The 20583-nt window shown below is 45.5% G+C and overlaps 1 protein-coding gene across 5 annotated transcripts; it reads left to right on the top strand.

The window, feature by feature from the left end:
- The first annotated feature begins 145 nt into the window (after window positions 1-145).
- atp5f1c (ATP synthase F1 subunit gamma) lies at window positions 146-7149 on the top strand. 5 transcript variants are annotated; one of them, XM_040140325.1, is made up of 9 exons: window positions 146-163; window positions 1387-1421; window positions 3394-3525; window positions 3657-3864; window positions 4524-4667; window positions 4801-4865; window positions 4959-5114; window positions 6275-6371; window positions 6954-7149. In XM_040140325.1, exons 2-9 carry the CDS (start codon window positions 1403-1405, stop codon window positions 6955-6957), a joined length of 825 nt encoding a protein of 274 aa, XP_039996259.1. In that variant the 5' UTR covers window positions 146-163; window positions 1387-1402; the 3' UTR covers window positions 6958-7149. The 5 variants fall into 5 exon arrangements, with proteins under 5 accessions (XP_039996259.1, XP_039996242.1, XP_039996251.1 ...); XM_040140317.1 differs by lacking the exons at window positions 146-163; window positions 1387-1421 and adding exons at window positions 785-841; window positions 2766-2800; XM_040140298.1 differs by lacking the exons at window positions 146-163; window positions 1387-1421 and adding exons at window positions 2148-2215; window positions 2766-2800.
- The last annotated feature ends 13434 nt before the right edge of the window (window positions 7150-20583 follow it).

The raw sequence follows: 20583 nt of genomic DNA, 5'->3' as shown, positions 1-20583 counted from the left end.
TATATGTCACGTCCGGTTGCCTTCGGCGTTTGCCTGGAGAAGAGCAGCAACTGGGAAAAATAAACGGGTTAAAAGTTTTCTTTATTGGTGCAGCACGAGAAAAGTTTCGATACACATGAACAAAAGTGTCTCTGAGGTTTCCGGACATATCTTCAAAATAGGGGTAAGTGAAACTTACAGGTTCTTTCAAAGTTTAGCTTTGAAATTGTCTTTGAAAAAACAGGTTCTTACCTGTGTGACTTAGGTGTTCATAGATGCAAAGGTCTTCAAAGTAATTAAAAAAAAAAGAAAAAAAAGAAAAAACAATAAAAACAAACAACAACAACAGCAACAACAACAAAAAACAAAACAAAAAACAAAAACATACATGAGATACTTTTCAACAGCCGTGGCATCCTCGCCCACAAGGCTGCTCGGATAATTTAGATATTATATTAAATGTACAACATAAAAATGTAAAAAAAAAAAAAAAAATCAAAATCAAAAGTTTACATCACAAAACTATTGGCACAGGCCAGAGGGGAATACCAGTCAAGTGAATAGCTAATACCAAAGTGTGAACAACGGAATGTTTAGAGTAAAATAAAATAATTTGAGGAAGAAAGAGACAAAAGTGAAGGAAGCGTTTGCTTTATTTGCCTTTTATAGCAGTGACAGACCGGACATGCTGGACGACAACTTCATTCTTGTGAACCTCTTTTTAACGATATTTCTGCCGGTGCACGAAGGCAGCATTCGTCCATTTTGCCCTTAATCCGCGCCTGCGCAGTCCTGCGTGTCTGACCTTCATCGGAGTAACCATGTTCACCAGGAGCAGCCTGTTGGTGTTCTCCCCACAATGGTAAAGTGACAAATATTTAAATACTTCCACATCAGTCTTTAACTTTATCTCCTTCGTACGTTCTCCCTGGACATGTGTGGTTGGAACCGACGCGTAAGCTAGCACACTATAATGCAGGCGGCTCTCGAGAGCAAGGACGTGCTAACGCGGAGGCCGCGGCTAATGAATGGACAGGTTCAGCCGGCTAGAAGCTAAATGCTAACTGACATTGTGCGAGGATCCAGACAGGGGAGCGAACATTTCACCGGTGAACGAACCTGAGCAAATGCGCGTTTTAGCACCACACACACACAAACAGACACACACGTCGGCCGCGGCGATATCATGAGCTAGGGTTAACTTTTAAACGCCTTTCCTGTGCGGAGCTAACTGATGCTAACCCACTTGCAGGGCTAACCGGAGTTCTTCGTGTCATAATTCAGATTATTCCACGATAACGTGGCGTTAACCAGAAGCTGCTGTTGAAGTTCGGCTGTGTGGATAATACTGCTGCATGTCGACGGCGCCTGCAAGCTAAATCTCTCACTTATTACTTCTCTTCACAGTGGGCAGGTCAGGAACATGGCTACCTTGAAGGACAGTAAGTACCTCTCCAACCTACACACAGTTTTTCTGTCTTTTTTTTTTTTTTTTTTTAAGTAATAAAAGACAACAGCGCAACAACACATTGCTGACTATAATCTCACACTGGTTACACCCCAGATATGCAGTCATATGGCGGACAAGTATTATAAAAGAAATTATTGAAATAAGTGATGCAGAATTGCAGAGCCTATCCTAGGGATTTGAGAGGCTTTTATTGTTGTTCAACAAAATTTGCATCATTATCACTAAAAAAAGAATAAAAAAACAAAAATCAAGTTGCCAGATATGTGAATGGAGTTCAGTGAGATGTATGGCTAAAATACACAAACACTGTTCACTGTTTTTTAAACTTTTTTTTTTTTTTTTTTAATAGATAAAATACAACAGCGCAACAACACATTGCTGACTATAATCTCACACTGGTTACACCCCAGATATGCAGTCATATGGCGGACAAGTATTATAAAAGAAAATATTGAAATAAGTGATGACGAATTGCAGAGCCTATCCTAGGGATTTGTGAGAGGCTTTTATTGTCAACAAAATTTGCATCATTATCACTAAAAAAAGAATAAAAAAACAAAAATCAAGTTGCCAGATATGTGAATGGAATTCAGTGAGATGTATGGCTAAAATACATACACACACACACACACATGCACCTTTTTAAGTATACTGATTAACAAATGTTGTAAATTAGACATTACCAGGAGGGAGTCCTGCGTGTCTGACCTTCATCGGAGTAACCATGTTCACCAGGAGCAGCCTGTTGGTGTTCTCCCCACAATGGTAAAGTCACAAATATTTGAATACTTCCACATCAGTCTTTAACTTTATCTCCTTCGTACGTTCTCCCTGGACATGTGTGGTTGGAACCGACGCGTAAGCTAGCACACTATAATGCAGGCGGCTCTCGAGAGCAAGGACGTGCTAACGCGGAGGCCGCGGCTAATGAATGGACAGGTTCAGCCGGCTAGAAGCTAAGTGCTAACTGACATTGTGCGAGGATCCAGACAGGGGAGCGAACATTTCACCGGTGAACGAACCTGAGCAAATGCGCGTTTTAACACCACACACACACACAAAAACACACACACACACGTCGGCCGCGGCGATATCATGAGCTAGGGTTAACTTTAAACGCCTTTCCTGTGCGGAGCTAACTGATGCTAACCCACTTGCAGGGCTAACCGGAGTTCTTCGTGTCATAATTCAGATTATTCCACGATAACGTGGCGTTAACCAGAAGCTGCTGTTGAAGTTCGGCTGTGTGGATAATACTGTTGCATGTCGACGGCGCCTGCAAGCTAAATCTCTCACTTATTACTTCTCTTCACAGTGGGCAGGTCAGGAACATGGCTACCTTGAAGGACAGTAAGTACCTCTCCAACCTACACACAGTTTTTCTGTCTTTTTTTTTTTTTTTTAGTAATAAAATACAACAGCGCAACAACACATTGCTGACTATAATCTCACACTGGTTACACCCCAGATATGCAGTCATATGGCGGACAAGTATTATAAAAGAAATTATTGAAATAAGTGATGACGAATTGCAGAGCCTATCCTAGGGATTTGAGAGGCTTTTATTGTTGTTCAACAAAATTTGCATCATTATCACTAAAAAAAGAATAAAAAAACAAAAATCAAGTTGCCAGATATGTGAATGGAATTCAGTGAGATGTATGGCTAAAATACATACACACACACACACACACATGCACCTTTTTAAGTATACTGATTAACAAATGTTGTAAATTAGACATTACCAGGAGGGAGTCCTGCGTATTGATTTGCAACGTCGCCTTCCATGATCTGATAAAACTAAAGAAAGTACAGATACCAGACACTTTGGTAGAAACGTATAGCAAAATCAGGTGACTGGTGACTAATTTGACTTGTCGTATTGCCCCACTCTAACATTGTGAGTGATGCCCTTTTTTTTTTTTTCTCTCTCTCTCCTATAGTCACCATTCGGTTGAAGTCCATCAAGAACATCCAGAAAATCACAAAGTCCATGAAAATGGTGGCCGCTGCCAAGTACGCTCGTGCTGAGAAGCAGCTGAAGCCAGCCCGAGTCTACGGCACCGGTGCTCTGTGTATGTACACTTTTGCCTCCATGTCACCTCTCACTTGTTTAAAAAAATTTGATTGTACTCTTGATCATGTGTGTTGTTTTTATTTTTTGGACACTGAATTTATATTCCACCGTTTCCCCTCTGCTCTCTAGCTCTGTACGAGAAGGCCGACATCAAAGTGCCGGAGGACAAGGCCGCCAAGCATTTGCTCATTGGTGTGACTTCCGACCGCGGGCTCTGTGGTGCCATCCACTCCGGTGTGGCCAAGGCCATTAAGAGCGAGATCGCCAACCTGACGGGCGCTGGCAAGGAGGTGATGGTGATCAACGTGGGAGACAAGCTGAGAGGCCTGCTGCACAGGTACGATTCCCCCCTCTTCATAACACTGAACGCCATGAGTCAGGCCCAGTCTTAGTGTATTAGGGACAGATGTTTGTGATGATTTTTAGCTGGGGTGTTGCGCCTCAGTGTTAAGAGGCTCGGAGCAATGACGGCCGTTGGCGAATCGGATGAATTGTAGTTTTCCCAGTTCTCGCTGCTGGCAAAAGCCACGTGCGTAGTGGCTTCAGTTTGGACAGTTTTGTAATGCCGGAGTTTGTTTTGCGGTAGTGATTTGATGACTGTAATTGCTTTGTTGGCTCTGGTAGCATAAAACCTGTCACCAGCGAAGCCCAGGGTGCTTCACTCAAACACTAAAGGATTAATGCAGAGCTTTGTTTTTTGGAAAAGTACGAAGTGAGATCATTTTTAATGCCAGGATTTTTCCTGATATTACAGATTTTATTTTAACTATTCTCTGCAGGGTGAAACAGTATTCAGCTGAGCCTTCTGTCGTGCGAACTGTTGGATTTAAACTGGGTTTGTGGGCGTTAAACAGTTGAGAACCTGATTTAAACCAACCGCGTGACTCTAAGTCACTATTCATAATAGCGTATTTTAGCAAAAAACGTAAACACGTGTCAAAGAATTAAGAGTTAGAGAAAGTGTGGAGATTGTTAATGCGAGCTGTCCCTCACCAGAACTCATGGAAAGCACATCATGCTGAACTGTAAGGAAGTCGGCCGTAAGCCGCCCAGCTTCGGTGATGCCTCCATCATCGCCACCGAAATGCTCAACTCTGGATACGAGTTTGACCAGGGCTCCGTCATCTACAACAGATTCAGGTACGATACTTTTTGTTTTGACTGTTCTTTTGGATTTGTGTAAAAACGTTTTCAAGCTCTTGTCTGTTTCTTTTTAAATGGGTAAAACACCGTAGGGTCCCCAATCACAAAATCTCCCCTTTCTCCGATGTAGGTCTGTAATCTCCTACAAGACGGACCACAAGCCTGTGTTTTCCACAGACACAGTTGCTAACTCAGGTTGTACAGGTTATTTTGTTACAGACACTTTCACCTGATTCGCCCCAGTCAAAGAGATACTGAACATTGTGTCTACCCCCCCCCCGAAAACAGAGAACATGGGCGTCTACGATGACATTGATGCCGATGTGCTGAGGAACTACCAGGAGTTTGCTCTGGTCAACATCATCTACCTGGCCCTGAAGGAGTCCTCCACCAGTGAGCAGAGTGCCAGGATGACCGCTATGGACAGCGCCAGCAAGAACGCCTGTAAGACTCCGGTTCTTCCTGACCAGCACATTTCACGTTCCGGTCTTTCGGGAGTCAGGGAGCTTTTTTTTGTGCTGATACAGTGTCCCTCCTGCAGCACGATTATCTGAAGGGTTGGAGTGTCTTAGAAACGGTGTTTTAGCTTCTCAGATGTCTTGACGCAACTCCAGACTCTAGTTGGCGCAAACCATCACAGGAAGCTAAATCTTTCTCTCTCCTCAAAACGTTTCAATCAGTGCTCAAAATATGAGTTGACTGACTGAGTCGGTGTATTTTGTTTAAGTCAAAGAATGCCAACCATTCTCTGGTATCGGCTTCTCAAATGTGAGGATTTCTATATTTCACAGTTTATACAATTGCAGTGCAAGTGAATTACGTTAAGTAAGTTGAACACGGCACCGTGGGATCATGGGACTTGGATGGACATTTTACATACCCACCGATGAATCGATTTAAGCAATAATGAAGAATACTGTTAGTTGCAGCCAAGTGGAGGTTAAGTGCTTCCCATAGACATGAGGTGTAATTAGGGCGTCAACTATTGACCATTTTCGTTGCCAATTTAATCTGTTTTTATTTTCCGTAATGAATAGTTGTGTTAAAAACTGTCAGAAATTATGAAATATCACGATTACCGAGAGCCCAAGATGACAATTTTCAAATTGCTTGTTTTGTCAAATTGAGAATCGAAAACCTAAATATTTTCAATTTACACCGATTTTTATTAAAAAATGGAAAAAGCAGCAAAACCCCACATTTGAGAAGTTAAATCATTGAATGTACGGCAAATGAATTCAGCGATCGATCGATTTTTTTTTTTTTTTCCCCAAATTGCTGGCAATTTTATTTTCCGTTTTAAAAGAAAAAAATAAATAAATTATTTGTAATATTGATCACGACGATTGCATCTTGTAGAAATAAGATACACACTGAGAAAAAAACAGAAGCGTTTTGTTCCTGTATTTGATTTACTTTCCTTCTACCGTTACTGGAATATGATCTCGTGTCACGACCGTCACTTCTCAGACCTTGTCACGGTTCGGTTTGAAACGCGCGCCTCGGGGTGGGGGGCCGACCCGTGCCCCGACACCACTTTTCCACCTCCGTGACCAAGTTTTACATTTGACACGGACTGACGGATTCCTCTCCCTTCCTTTCAGCCGAGATGATTGACAAGCTGACCCTCACCTTCAACCGTACCAGACAGGCCGTCATCACCAAGGAGCTCATTGAGATCATCTCCGGAGCTGCTGCTCTGTAAGTCCATTTTTCTTTTTTCTTTTTTTTCACCAGGTCTACAATATTTTCTCTCCTCTGCCTCATTTTCTTCCCCGTTTCTCTCTTTTTATTCCACCACTTTTCTATCTTCCTCCATTCATGTGCAGATTTTTCTCTGACTCACCCCTTGATTATATTCCTCTAACTTTTTTGACCTCTGTGACCTCCCCCTTCTTTTTTTCTTTCTTGCCCCTCTCCCCAGAAAGATTCCCTCTTAACCAAGCATGTCTTTTTTTTAAATTTCACATTCTTTCATGACTAATTCTCCTCTCTGACCTAATCTGCTCCTCCTCACCCTCACCCGCCGCTGAACTCAGGAACTGAGGCTTGTCTTAACAGAGGAGGTAACATTGTAGAGTAGACTGTAACGTTAGGATCCCCCGCGGGCTAGTTTGCTGCAGAAGTGAGCGAAGTGTGTGCCATAAGTTCTTTGATTATAATAGACGAGATGCCCTTTAGGTTTCAGCTTGTTTAACACTTTTCTTTGTCTGGTCTGACGGGCTCTTTATGTCGAGTGTTCTTACCTTTTTTTTTTAATTTTAATTTTTCTTTTCTTTGCAGATAAACGGGGCGAGATCATCGTTTCCATTGCCTGCAGCGCTTCAGAGCACTTCAGACGAGTGTTGTCAAGTCAAATGAACATTTGTGCTTCTATTTGTAAAATATATAGAGAAAATAAAGCTCTTACACGGAGCCATCATCTGTTCCTCAGTCCCTGTATCTGTTTCCTCCCAATAAAACCTGATGACTGAGAAAAGATGAATGTTGGTGCTTTACTCTTCTGGAAGTTCATCCTCCAAAGGTGTCGCTGCTTTTACAGGCAGTCGGTGATAATCGGTTTGTGTTGGTTTCGTTTCGTTTTTTTTAAGTTTTCTTCAGTGTCCATTCAGCACTGTTCGGAGGCCGAAGAGGAAAAGTGTTTTCAGTGGTGAAGAATCCACGTGGATCTTACTCCTAAATCCAGATCCCCTCTGTTGTGTAAATACACAGTGGACAGACGAAATGGCGGAAACGCGTTACAATCTAACCCGAACCAACACAATTATTTCTTCCATAAATGCCACCTTTTGTGAAGCAAGTTCTGTTCTGAAGTTTTGTTTTTTTATTACAGGGTTTGATTTGACTATTAATTTTTGTTTTTTTTGTTTTTTTAATATTTAATTTTTTTTTTTTAAGCCTCGTGGTGTTTTTCATGGGATTGCGTCTCGTGCGTTTCAAGCGGCGACTACCCGGCCCTCTGAAGCAGCCCGGAGCCCGGTCATCGCCCGGGACGCGAGTCGACCCCCCCCCCCCCCTCCCATCAAATCCGGCGCTGACGCTCGCTCGGTCCCGGTAAAAGCCACCGACCCGCTCGGTGTCCTACTTTCTCCCCCCAGCGCGGTTATGGAAGTTGCAGCGGGTGAGGGGAGCCCACGACGAGCCCGTGAAATGCGAGGCAGCTGTTACTGCCAGCGCCTTCGCTTGCTGTGTATGTTGAATGGGTCAAGTTGAGCTCCGCAGTGTTTCAATGCTGCTTGCGTGTAAAACGTATCAATAATTCACCGGTACGACACGAGAACTCAGCGTGTGTTTTAGGACCCATGGCTCCCAATGTGGCCGCGCAACGAGTGTGTTCTCGGCGCGCACACTGCAGATATTACGCACTTTTTTTTTAAAGTTGTCTAAGGTTTTGAACGCAGGACCTTGACTCGCATTTTGATCCCGTGGTATCTGCTGCTTCCACTTCGCTCAAAGTGGCCCCGTGTTGCCTGGCACAAGAAACCGGCCCCGCGGCGGATCCCCGGTCGCCCACGGTGCTACCACGACCGGAGGCCTTGGCGGCATCCGGGACCTGTTACAGAGGCCCGCGCGGATCGTCTCTGGCGGGATCATCTCCCCGGGGAGGGAGGTGTCGGCCGGTTTTATCGTAGGTTTCAGGGGACTGACACCACGGAAGCTGCTGGACTGTAAAAAAAACCCAAAAACTGTGTTATTAATTCATTTGACGTAACTGTTAACCTGACAGGAAACGAGGCAGAAAGATGAAGAGTAAAGGTCACCACACACACACACACACACACACACACACACACACACACATCTGCTTTTGAGGGTGATACCAGAAAAAAAACTTTAAAATTCAGATTTCTGTCCACAAGACTTTATTTACAAAACCTTTTCTACAATTCCGGTCTCAATGTTTGTCAAATTTCCGGGTTTAACCTCGGAGTTCCTTTCAGTCAGATCCAGTAATCGGATCAGTATCAGACTCATGTCCCCCCACACACACACATGATCGGATCCCGTCTGCCGGCGTTCGTCTAGAAGATCTTACCGCGAATCGTCGATGCGAAAGCGGCCCGTCGTTTTACGCAGGACGCCTCTGTCCTGGAAGGAGCATATGAAGTGAACTTTCTTATTCTTTTTCTCTTTTTTTTTTTCTTCTGTTCTTTGTAGCTCCATGTTGACAGGGGCCTCATTGCCGCCCCCCTTCCTGCAGTTTGCAGAGCGTCCACCAGGCTGTGCTGTCCGATAAGAAATGTGGGGTCGCTCCAGTCGGTCCTCCAGCAGCTACCCGCATGTAAGTAAAGCCAAGAGGGGGCCAGGAGTTTGTGACACCAAAGTAAACACTTTCTCATGTGATAGATGATGTATTTTCTGGACAGTTGATCCACCACGTTCGGATTCAAGATCTGATCTGAGTCCAGCCCTTTTTTTTTTAACTTTTCTACAGGTCTTGTGATTTTTACGATGATCTGGCAAACATTTAATGCCAATACTAAAAGAGATGAGACGGAGGGTGTTGGTGGTTTGCGTTTAATATCATTTCTGCGGTCCTTCCTGTTTGTGCATACCTGCATCTGTGTGTGTGCGCGTGTGCGTGTGCGTGTGTGTGTGTGTGTGTGTGTGTGTGCGCGTGCGCATGTCCTGCAGGCCCTGTTTGTCTATTGTATTTGTGCTTGTTATTGTTTACTCCTGAGGGGAGTGGGGAGCGATTGCATCTGAACACTGAAATTACAGCGATGCCAGACTCTGATAAACGCAGCCAGAGAGCAGCAGCCATTCTCATCTTCCCCAGCGATCCGGCATCACATGGATGTGGGTGAGGAAGGGTGCGGGAATGGCGGCGGGGGGGTGGCTTTGTCATTTCGCCTATTTTGAAGAGTCTGGTTTCGCAATTTTGGGAATTCTTGTTGAATGATGGATAGATTTCGGAAGCTGAGTCTCCTCCTTTCACTCTCTCTTTTTTTTTAAAAATGTTTATTTTGTGGGAAAGCCAGTGCACAGAACTGGTGAAAAGAAGAAATAGGAACCAGGAAGTGCAGTTAAAAGGCTTATCAGACACACTAGTTTATTCTCCTTTGTGGCAGGATAGTACAAAGTCTCCGGACAGTTATCTCGGCAGCGGAAATTTTCTTCTCTGTCTCGACGCTTGGGAGGCAAGCGGTAAATTTAGCACAGTGGTACAAGTGGCAAAGCTGTGACACGAGGCGTCGGGGCCGTTTTTAAGTCTTCGGAGGGCAGGTCCAAGTCGAGAGTCATGGTTCGGGTCTCTCAGGCCTGAATGGTCGCCATTAAAACCACAGAGAATTAGGGGAAGTTTCTTTTCAACACTGTGTTAATAGTTGGGTTTTGAGGAGGGTTTATATTCTTGATCTTGGGAACAGCGGCTTGGCCAAATAAAAATCCTTAACGCAAGCGAAATTGATAAGTTAATATCATAATAACTATTCTAATGTGACTCGATAGGTTCGACTTTGTGTTGAGGTTTTTAAATTTTTTTTAAAGATGTGTTAATAATCATTTTTACATTCGCTAGCTGAATAAATACTTTAAGGTGTGAGGCCGTGCAAGGACTTTTAAAACAAACAAATCCCCGCGAAATTCAAAACTTGAAAGTTGCAGTTTTCAACTTTCGAGTCGAGTCACGTCTTTAATTCCCACCGCAGTCTCGGCCCAACTCGGCTCTCAAGTCATTGAACTCGTGGACCTCCTGTACGTATTCTATTGACCCCCCCCCCCCGCCGACCTGTGCAAGCGCTGTTGTAATACTTGTGGGCACCGAAACCTCTCAAGGTTTGACGCCTGAACTTAAATCTTGTTTTCAGACTTCTGATCCTCATTCCTATCAGTTATAGTAACGCCGTAGTCTCTAAAGCAGCGGTTCCCGTACCCCCCCGGGCCGCGCAGTAGCACCAAGCATTGGCGCGTTTTCTACCGGGGCCGAGAGGAGACAATACGACCAAAAACAAAAACAACCAAAAAACACTATTTAATGTATAACTTCATGCATGATTTGTGTGGGAATTAGCTTGACCGGGGCCAGATTTCTGTGCTGCGCCTCTTTTCATCGCTCCCTGCAACAAGACGGGATTTTGAACCAAACTAGGTCATTAGTGTACAAGGCGATCGGGCCGTCGCCGCCCGCTCAGCTGCTCCGTCTGAGCGGTGCTGTGTTCCTATTACTGCTGCAGCAAGCTAACACGAGTAAAAAGCAAAAAAAAAACTGAGAGTTTGACTTACAGCTTGAAGAAGAGATAAAAGGCCGAACGTGTGTTTGTAATATGCCGACATTTGTTATTTCAGTTGTGATCCTCCCAATAGAAAAATGGACTCCTGCTGTGGTCGTAGGTGAGATCCGAAAACACGGCGATGTCCAACGGGGCGCGAGACATGAGCGGTGAGACGGTCGGAACCGGTTTTGAACCACAGTCTAGCCAGACTAGGAGATACAAGCGAAAGTGGTCCGAACAGTGTGGTTGATTTTTAAAAAATGAAATAGAAACCCTTTCTCACTGCACACGACCACGGCGAGTACAGTAGGTCAACCAGAAGTTGGTCTGTAAACTGTGACAGATGTTTGTAACGGTGAGTCGGGGGGGGTCATCATTTTACCATTTGCCCCTTTGTCTCCGGTTAAACCCGTCGAGGTTGCCTCACCGCCGGCGTTTCTTTACCCTCGGCTTGTCTCTCTAGCAACGCTGCTGTGTTCCCAGATCCCCGCCATGGACTCGATGCGTGCAATCTCCCCCCACAGACGATGGCCCAAACCTGGAAAATGAGACCCGGGCGTTGAGTGTCGGAGAGGAGGGACGGGCTCGTTTTGCTCCCACGCGGGCATTTCGCCAGCCCGTATCAGGATTCAAACCAGCGGCGGGTCATGGGCCGCTCGCTACACTTATTTCAACAAAGCAGGGAAACGACGCGATACACGTGCTCTTTTTCTCGCTATAATGTTTTGCGACGAAACTGTGAAAGTGTGTAACGGTGTTAATGTGAGGACGATTTGACGGTTGGCGCCATAATGAAAAGGCTCAAACATCTGCGCGTGAGCGACTGAAGCAGAAAGACTAATTGTGTGTGTGTGTGTGAGTGTGTGCATGTGTTTCTGCATTAAGGAGTGTATAAGTAAGTGGGTGTGTGTGTGTGTGTGTGTGTGTTAGCGTGAGTGAAGACATCTGAACATTGTGTTCGGGGGGGGCCTCGCTGCCGCTCTGTATTAGCTTCACCTCGTTATCGTTATCGCCCTCCTCCATTGTGCCATGACGGGCGGAAAATGATTAGAGGAACAGGTGACAATGGAGGCAGAGATTTCTGCCTTTACCCGGGGCAGCGGCACCGTCAGGTACAGCAGCATTACGCTCAAAAGAAAAGAAGAGGGGGCACCGCACAAAAGAGCTCCTTTCTTACTCTAAAACACCCGCGTCTTCCTCGGGAGTGCAGAATGGGTGTTCACGGGGGCCAATTGACTTCCCCTCCATCCCTCCATCCCTCTCGCAGGTAATCACAGAAATAAGGATGAGAGACTTCCCACTCCTCCTCCCTTCGCCTCCACTCTCGACCCCCCTTCTTCTTCCTCTTCTTCTTTTTTTTTCTGATCAGAGAGGAAAAAGAGGGAGAGATAGCGGCGAGGGGGGGGGGGGCGGCACAGGAAGCGAGGCCGAGGCCGAGGCTGTTTCCCACGGCGACGTCTGTGCACGTGCATCTGAGCGACACTGACTCTGATGTAGTAACGCCAGGGCATTATCTCATTCGCCCCCCGCCGCCGCCACCACCACCTCCACCTCCTCCCACCCTCTTATCTCAATGCGTTCTCCTCCCTTCTTTTCTCCCCCCCCCCAGCCTTACACAAAGCTATCTGCTCCGTGGACTTTTCTGACTATTTATGTCGGACAAGGTCAGGATCGTTTAAACCGCTCTGCCTCTCTCAGCCCCTGCAGATGAGATAGCGCGGGAGAGGAGGGAGAAAACGATCGATTCCTGCCGCCACGCAGATTTATCCCCCCCCTTGCCCTCCCTCATTTTCCCAGCGGGCTTTTGCACTGAGTCAGGAGGGAGGGTCATCACTGCCACCGGGCTCATCAGTCTCTTTAACACCCCCGCCGTTTAAAATACAGTAGCAGCTCTTAAACTGGCCACTTTTCTCCTGGTCCAAATGAGAGCCCTCCTCGCATCAATCTGGCCGGCTCGGGTTCCCGTGGGGCGTGAGTGGTGAGGCCTGCCGAGGGAGCCGGGCCCGTATCATTCACGGGGGCGTTTTACAAATGAAGGGGGGCACTCACTCAGGCTGAAGGCTCGACTGCGAAAGCGGGCCCGGCCGGGAGGTGGGACGCGAACCAGTCAGAGGAGTACAGGATTTCGAAAGGCTACTGGAGACACTGGTAGTTTAGGATCAAAGTAGCTGATAGCTCACAACCTGTGCTAATCTTCAGTGTCTTCAAAATGCTAATCAAGTGGGTTCTTTTATTTGTCGTCATTTTGGTTCCAAAAGCTTTTGGCGGCTCAGGTGTGAACAGGATTCAGGTTTAGCCTCTGTCGTTTCTTCCTTTTCATTCAGATTTTTCTTGCTACCATTTTCTCTTGAATTTTTTTTTTTTTTTTGGTCTCTTTCATTAGAGGTGTTCACAAGGCCACTCGGTTCCTAGTAGGGAGAGACCCGATCCAGGACTCAGATCGGGCCAAAAAAAATGTCCTGTCTAACTGGGTTGGGTGGGATCCCTTTCAGTGGGTTGGGGTCTTGGGTCTCTGTGTCATTATGTCTAATACCCAACTGGATTAAAGAGGATTTCCAAGCAGCTCTGGTTAATCATAATCATCACAGGTGTTACCGGACTTGAGACGCAGCGTCAGGTCTAATTACCCTTAGGGCCCCCCCCCCCTTTTTTTTTTTTTAAGATCAGGTCTCTTCTTCTCTGAGAATGAATTTTATACACGTTGGTTTTTTGGTAGGTTTCCAAGGGGTCGGTTCTGGAGAGGGTCGAATACTATGCTAATGCTAGCTAACGATGTCTTCTCTTTACCCCGAGCGGTATCGGTACAGTCGCCGGTTCATTTCCTGTCAGTCGAATAATTTATTGATCGACTAATTGTTTCAGCTCCAGTTTATTTAGACATGTCGCAGGATAGTTCGGTTTAAAAGTATCGATGCAAATGTTGCCACAAAAATCCAAATATTTACAAGATTACTTTTATCTGAGATTTTAAAATTTTTTGTTGTTGTTGTCTGAGCAGGAATTGTCGTCATCATTTAGACCTCGTGACACTGAAGCTCTCCTTTGAAAGCCAGGATGAAACTGATGCTAATACTAGAACCTATTCATGCGTGTGTGTGTGCGTGTGTGTGTGCGTGTGTGTGTGTGTGTGTGTGTGTGTGTGTGTGTGTGTGTGTGTGTGTGTGTGTGTGCGTGCATGTGTGGAATCTGATCAAAACATCTCATCGGATTCAGTTTGGGTTGAGGGTTTTCTCATAAACAGCCAGTGTAGCATGACGTCGTCGGTCGTCGGCTTTTTGTCTGAGCGAGTGTTTTCTGTTTGTGAGAATACTTGAATACATCTTCTTCGCTCTGTGTGTGTGTGTCTGTGTGTCTGTGTGTGTGTGTGTGTGTGTGTGTGTGTGTGTGATCCCCTGCCACTCATGTCTTGGGTTACTGTGTTTCTGGCTGTATGATAGATGGCTCGGCCCAACCTCAGAGCCCCCAGCCTGAGCCGCCGGATAGCATGTCACTGCCCGTTTCCGCCAACTGAGTGTGTGTGTGCGCGTGTGTGTTGGAGGATGTTAATGATTCTCTACGTGTGTGCCTGGCCGGTTCCGACCCCCCGCTGCAACAGGGGAGGCTGGTAAGGATGGCCTGGCGGCGTGTCTGTGTGAGTGTGTGTGTGTGTGTGTGTGTGTGCGCAGTGTGAACTGCCTGAGGTCCGTGTCCTGCTGAGTGTGGCGGCCCCAGCCCTTTCCTGTCCAGACCACACGTCTAACCAAAACCCAATGTATGTTTATGTATGTGTGTGTGTATTCATGAGTGTGCGAGTCCCAGACAGTCTGACTATTTATATATTTTTCTTATCATTTAACCTGCAAGTTGTTTTTTTTCTGATTATTTGATTAATCGTTTAATCTATAAAATGTCAAAAAGTAGTGAAAAATACCAACCACAATTTTTCAGAGCCCAAAGTGACGTCTTCAAATTGCTCCAATTAAAAGCCTAAAACTTTCCAGAGGCCAGAGTTACATCGATTAACCTGCTGATTATTTTTTCTGATAAACTGAGTGATGCTTTGGTCTGTGAAATGTCACGAAATTGTGCAAAAGGCCCGTCGCGTTTCACATTTCTCAGAGCAGAGGGTGACATCTTTCAATTGTTTGGGTTTCGGACTGCTTGTTGGATAAAACAGAGATATTCAACTGATTATTCCAAAAAAAAAAAAAAAAAAAAAAAAACTAAAACAGTAAATTGTCATATTTTAGATGCTAGAACTGCTGCTTCATACACAATTATTTAATGATCAGAATTGTTGTTGTTTAATTTTGTTAATTTGTGAATCAATCAAATGTGTCTTTATCATCCCTCCTGTCCGTCTTGATCCTTTCTCCTCATGCCTCCCTGTGTCAGTTCGTCTGTCCATCAGCCTTCGCCATCTGATATTTGACCCTGCTAGAACAAGCAGGTCAAATTATCAGCCCAATTATTCATCTTTCTTTTTATTATTCAATAATTACATTGTGTGTGATTATGGACCCGTTCCCATTCCATGACAACTCCGCCGACTGAGAAAGATCATGTGGTTTGACGGAAAGCTCCAAAGCGGCTGCTAAATGGATCTTGTAGTCAAAAAGTGAATTTCCGCTCGATAAAACTTTCGAAAAGATTTTAAAAGTTTTTCAAGGCTCTTTGTTCAGGAAACTTAATAAACACATAATCGATTGTCAGAATAGTTGTTAAAAACAAATTCCATGAATTGATCGATCGGCTTTTCCCGTCTCCTTGGACCTCCTTGTTCTCAGTTCGTCTCTGCGTCGGGCTTCTCCGTCTAATCAACCGGAGCTGCTTGAAGCTCCTGAGGAACGTTTCGCCTCGCTTCCGAAAGGCCTCCCTCGGTTCCACCTGACTAGTGGGGAGTTCCGGGCACGAGCAGAATACCATGACCTGGATGACTGAGGATCTTCACGGACATATTCTCCATCTAATAATTTCCCATTTTAAAACTTTTTCCAGCTCCGCTGACCCCCCCCCTCCCCATTTTTTTACTCCAACTTCTCTCCGCAATCTGTGATTCTACTTAAAATAGGTTCCGAGATTTCGCCGCCGATAGCAGACAAACAAACGGCACCTAGAGGAGAAGGAAAAATAAGTAGTCAAATCTCCCCCTCACACACCCCCCACCCCCCAACCCTCTTCCCTGTTCTTCCTCCCTCTCTCCAGAGCTGCCAGCAGACAGTGTGTTTCTCAGTGTTGTGGAGATTATAGCCGGGAATGACAAGCACGCCGTCTGATACCATATCCGCTCTGAATTACAGATCAGCCCTTTTTAAATGATATTTTAAATACTTGCTGCAGGCTGCAAGTTTTCACAGGGTCTTATTTCATTGTTATTATACTAGTACCGTATTTTTGTTAGAAAATCAGTGTTGGCGCTTATTTAAATGAGGGAGAGTGGAAGCCGATATACACTCCAGTGTGTTATTTTACTCTGCCACTTTGGAAAATCCCTCAGTACACCCCCTTATACTCCTCACATACACTCACCAACCCCTTTTTTTTTTTTTTAATGCGTTCTTGGTGGGAATTAAAAGGGAGCACTGTGTAAAGGACAAAAGAGAAAGGACAAATTGTAATTAGTTTGATTTTGTGTGTGTGTGTGTGTGTGTGTGTGTCTGTGTGCCTGGCTGTGAGGATGGTGCAGCCCATTAAGGGTTAGATTCCCACGCAGAAAGAAGACCGAGGCTTTGATTACCTCTCTCATGTGTCGGGTGGGGTGGGGTGGGGGGTGGGGTGGGGTGGGGGGGGGGGCTTGCTTGCTCAAAACCGGGTGCGGATTTGATTTGAATTGTTTCAACGTTGCTCATTTTGATCATTGAATGTGGGATGGCAGAAATGTCCCTTTGTTTTTCTTTCTTTTTATTTTTTTTTTTTCCTAATGGAGAAAAAGGCAGGTCAGGATGCAATGGAGGAGGTGTAGTCCTCGTCGTGGCTTGCTGGGTGGCGCTGTTGCCCCAGCGATGCTCCCGCTTTTGGATAAAAGGTCCCTCGGTTTCAGTCGAAGGCTCTGAGCTCTTTGTGCTTTGGCGTTTCATGATGGGATTCTCTGGAGAGCAGAGGATGGAGAACGACACTCCTTCCCCCCCTAACCCTCTCTTTTGCTCTTTCCCTTTCTCTCTCTCTCTCTCTCTCTCTCTCTCTCTCTCTCACACTCCTCACCCCCACCCCCCCCGCTCACTGCTGGAATACACCCCAACCTTGACATATTGAGAATGAAAACGGCGGTTCCACATCCCATGCTCGCTTGTTGACAGCGTTAACACTCTTTTCATGTGTGTTTTGATAGCTGAAAATGAACCATATTAGAGTGTTATGAGAAATTATGTTTAGTGTGTGTGTACCAGAACATGCATTGCCTTACATATGTGTGTGTGTGTGTGTGTGTGTGTGTATGTCCACGTAACTCAATTTTTTTTTAGACAGAAAATCATTTTCCTTTGCTCCCACGCGCTACATCCCTGTGCACGTATGCACACACACGAACATGCACTCACAGCACTAATTGTCCTCCTTGTTTGTTTATGGGGTCTGAGGGAGAAGTATGTAAAATAGACCCAGGGGAGGGAAAATATAGCCGGTGGGGCTAAACTAACAATTTTAAGCCTCCCAAACCCTGTCTCACCCTCCTAACTCCCGTCTCGCTGTTCCGAGTGGCGTCTCACGCCCCGCACCACCCTCCGAGCCCTCGTCTCCCTCCCTTCTGTCGCTTGTCTTACCCCCTCGAAGTGGTCTCTCATCCCCCGGTACACTCTCCTAAGTGTCGTCTCACCGCACGCATACCGTCTCACAGCTATCTCACCCTACACAATGTTGTATACCCTCCAGACTGTTGTCACCCTTCCCATTCCCCCTGCACATGCATCGCAGTGCCGAACGCTATATCACCCTCAACCAGACTGCAGTGTGTGTGTTTTTTGTTTTTGTTTTTTTATTTCTTTGATTGCAAAAAAAAAAAGAGGTCAAAATACATTTCTCCACATTTACGCTAGCAGAGCTGACAAAACTAAAATGCAGGCTAATGCGATGCCGATATGCTTTTAGGACTGAGGTTGATATTTTGTGCTGCCACTCCTTTCTATTTTTTTTTTTTCTACAAATTGCCACGGCAACTCGCTAAATGACGAATCAAAAGTTGCGAACTACATCGACGTTTTCAGAAAAGCGACTGTATATTTGGTCGTTTTGAGCTGCAGTGATCACAGCGACAACCGAGGTACGGCTGGGAGTAGGCGGCCAATAGCAACGCTTTACTCTCAGACTGAGAATGGTACTAATATTGCTGCTTCTGTTCACGCTAATGCTAGAACAAGTGGTAACACTTTAAGTCCCCCTATGTAGCATTTATGAGAAGTAAATAAACGTGTCATGGTTTCTAACACTACAGTGTAGTTGTACATACATGGACATTTTTTTAAGTGTTTAAAATTGCATTGTAAAATCTGCATTTGACATTATTCGCTATCTGTTTATACACGAGGCTCCGCTTATGGTGAACGGGCCGCGCTTGTGTAGCGCTTCCCTAGTCTTATCGACCACTCAAAGCGGCCTCTCTACACTACGGCCACACTCACCCATTCACAAACACATTCATACAGCGCCCTTTTTCTGTACACACAGCGCTTTCTACACACACACACACACACACACACGTGCGCGCGCCGATGATACATCGGGGGCAATTTTGGGTCCGGTATCCCGACATGCGGAACGGAGGAGCCGGGGGTCGAACCGCCGATTAGTGGACGAACCCACCCCCCCCCGCTTCTAAATAGAGGGGCCTGTCGTAAAGTGTTACCGAATGGGGACTGTTTTACTACTGGCAATGCTAAACTTAGCAGTGGTAATAATACAAATGTTGTTATGCTAGTGTTAATGCTGCCACTACCATTACTGGCGCTAATGGTATTAGTGGCACCAGTGCCACCAGTAGTAATTGTAATACTAATGCGAGAATAATAGTGTATCGACTTTAATATCAATCCTTATTTTAATTCTAAACCGTAATACTTCTGTTACTGTGCACGTACAGTGTAGTTCGGGTGAATTCTGCGCCAGATTCAATCGGTCCCACTTCGCCTCGTAAACTGCTCCGTAACATAATATCGGAGGGGACCCGCTCAGTCTGAACCGGATCTGTCTTCAAACTGTCAGTCCGAGCGTGAGTAATGCGGCGAGTAGCCACACAGACAGTGGAAACAGACCGTGTTCAGCTATAACCTCAGGCTCCAGTGGAGTTCTGCATCTAATGATGCTCACTTCCCCCTTATTTGTGTGTATGTTTGTTTATATATGCCTGTGTGTTTCTGTGTGTGTGTGTGTGTGTGTGTGTGTGTCTGGTGTGTTTTCTCTTCAGTGTTTGTGCCCTAATTGAAGCCGCGGCCCCTTCTTACCCTTATGAGAGTCATTAGACAGTACGTGCAAAGGCCTTAGAACACACTTACTGTGTCTGCGAGAGCGTGAGTGGAGGTAGACACAAAAAAGTTCATAGCCTCCTACGCAGCATTAAGGTCAACGCTTCATTTGTTGACTGGTTTCGGTTTTAAAGCTGACGCACGTCTCATCATAATGAATTGAGCTTGTACAACTGTGTCTCAAAGTATGAGACGGAGTTATGTGTTTCTTCCAAGATGCTAGTGGTGTTAAGGATCGACGGTAAAAAGGGTAGAAGTCCAGTCATTTTGGATCAGAGCTGCTGATTGAAAACGTGTTTAAATTTCACCTTTCATACGCCCTAAAATTCCCAATAAAAACAGCTCAAGTTTACCGATCAATGTTGGATATTTAATGCCCTCATACAGGCGTGGGTGTGTGTGTGTGACTTGACTTGTGTGAACGCTGAACAACAGCAAACGAAGCATTGTATCAAACAAGGCCCCGCCACTTCCTCTCGCTCTCATCCCGCCATTTCGGCTCCTGCTCCCCTCGCGCTCCATCTTATCCGCCGCCGCCACGTCACCTCTCCAGCCACTCCTGTTCCGAAGTTGCACTGTGCTTCTCCGAGACTCCATTTTCTCTCTCGTGTCTGTCCTTTTACCTCCTCTCCTTTCCTTTCGCAGATGAGGGTTGACCCCCACGTGCATGAGCCTTAACGCACACGTGCATGGAAATGATTAAAAGCCGAGATGTACGCTGTACGTGAACCGGCACCCGGGTTGAACCGGCACATACATGCCGTATTTTCCGACTGAAGCTATGGATTGCCTCAAGGCCTGAAATGAAAACCGGTTAAATCGGACGTTTTCCACTTTCGCTTGCATATTGTCAGAGCTTTGTTGTGAACCTTGAATTTAAAAAAAAAAAAAGTCAACTTCATTGAGAGCTCTGAAAAATGACGCCTCGTTAATTTTGGAAAGTCCTTAATTTGCAGAAGATTAATCAACCTACAGAGGAACCGTGTCTCCAAGACACCAGGTTCCCAAACCTAAATGGTTTTGCCCTCATGTTTTTTCGTGGGATTGCTGCGCAGATTGTCACAAAAAATCGTGACAATTGTATGTACAAACTAAATGAATCGTCTTCATCCTATTTTTCTTGAATACATGGACACGCTCTCCCCCCACAGAGCCTTCAGGTAAGGTAAATATTCAAAGCCTGTGGCTGTTCTTTCCCACACTCGCTCACCTTTTCCCAGTGCCTCAATGTGTGAAGTCCAAATGAAACAGAGAAATTCATGGCTT

The sequence above is a fragment of the Xiphias gladius genome, chromosome 2 (genome assembly GCF_016859285.1).
Source record: "Xiphias gladius isolate SHS-SW01 ecotype Sanya breed wild chromosome 2, ASM1685928v1, whole genome shotgun sequence".
Classification (NCBI taxonomy): Eukaryota; Metazoa; Chordata; class Actinopteri; order Istiophoriformes; family Xiphiidae; genus Xiphias; species Xiphias gladius.
The sequence above is the reverse complement of the archived record's forward strand: the minus strand, read 5'-3'. Positions and strand labels throughout refer to the sequence as shown.

Coding starts and splice junctions, on each gene's coding strand:
- atp5f1c (XM_040140317.1), top strand. CDS start 801: ATGTTCACCAGGAGCAGCCTGTTGGTGTTCTCCCCACAATG. Junction 842..2,765: donor TTGGTGTTCTCCCCACAATG/GTAAAGTGACAA, acceptor TTCTCTTCACAG/TGGGCAGGTCAGGAACATGG. Junction 3,526..3,656: donor CTACGGCACCGGTGCTCTGT/GTATGTACACTT, acceptor TCTGCTCTCTAG/CTCTGTACGAGAAGGCCGAC.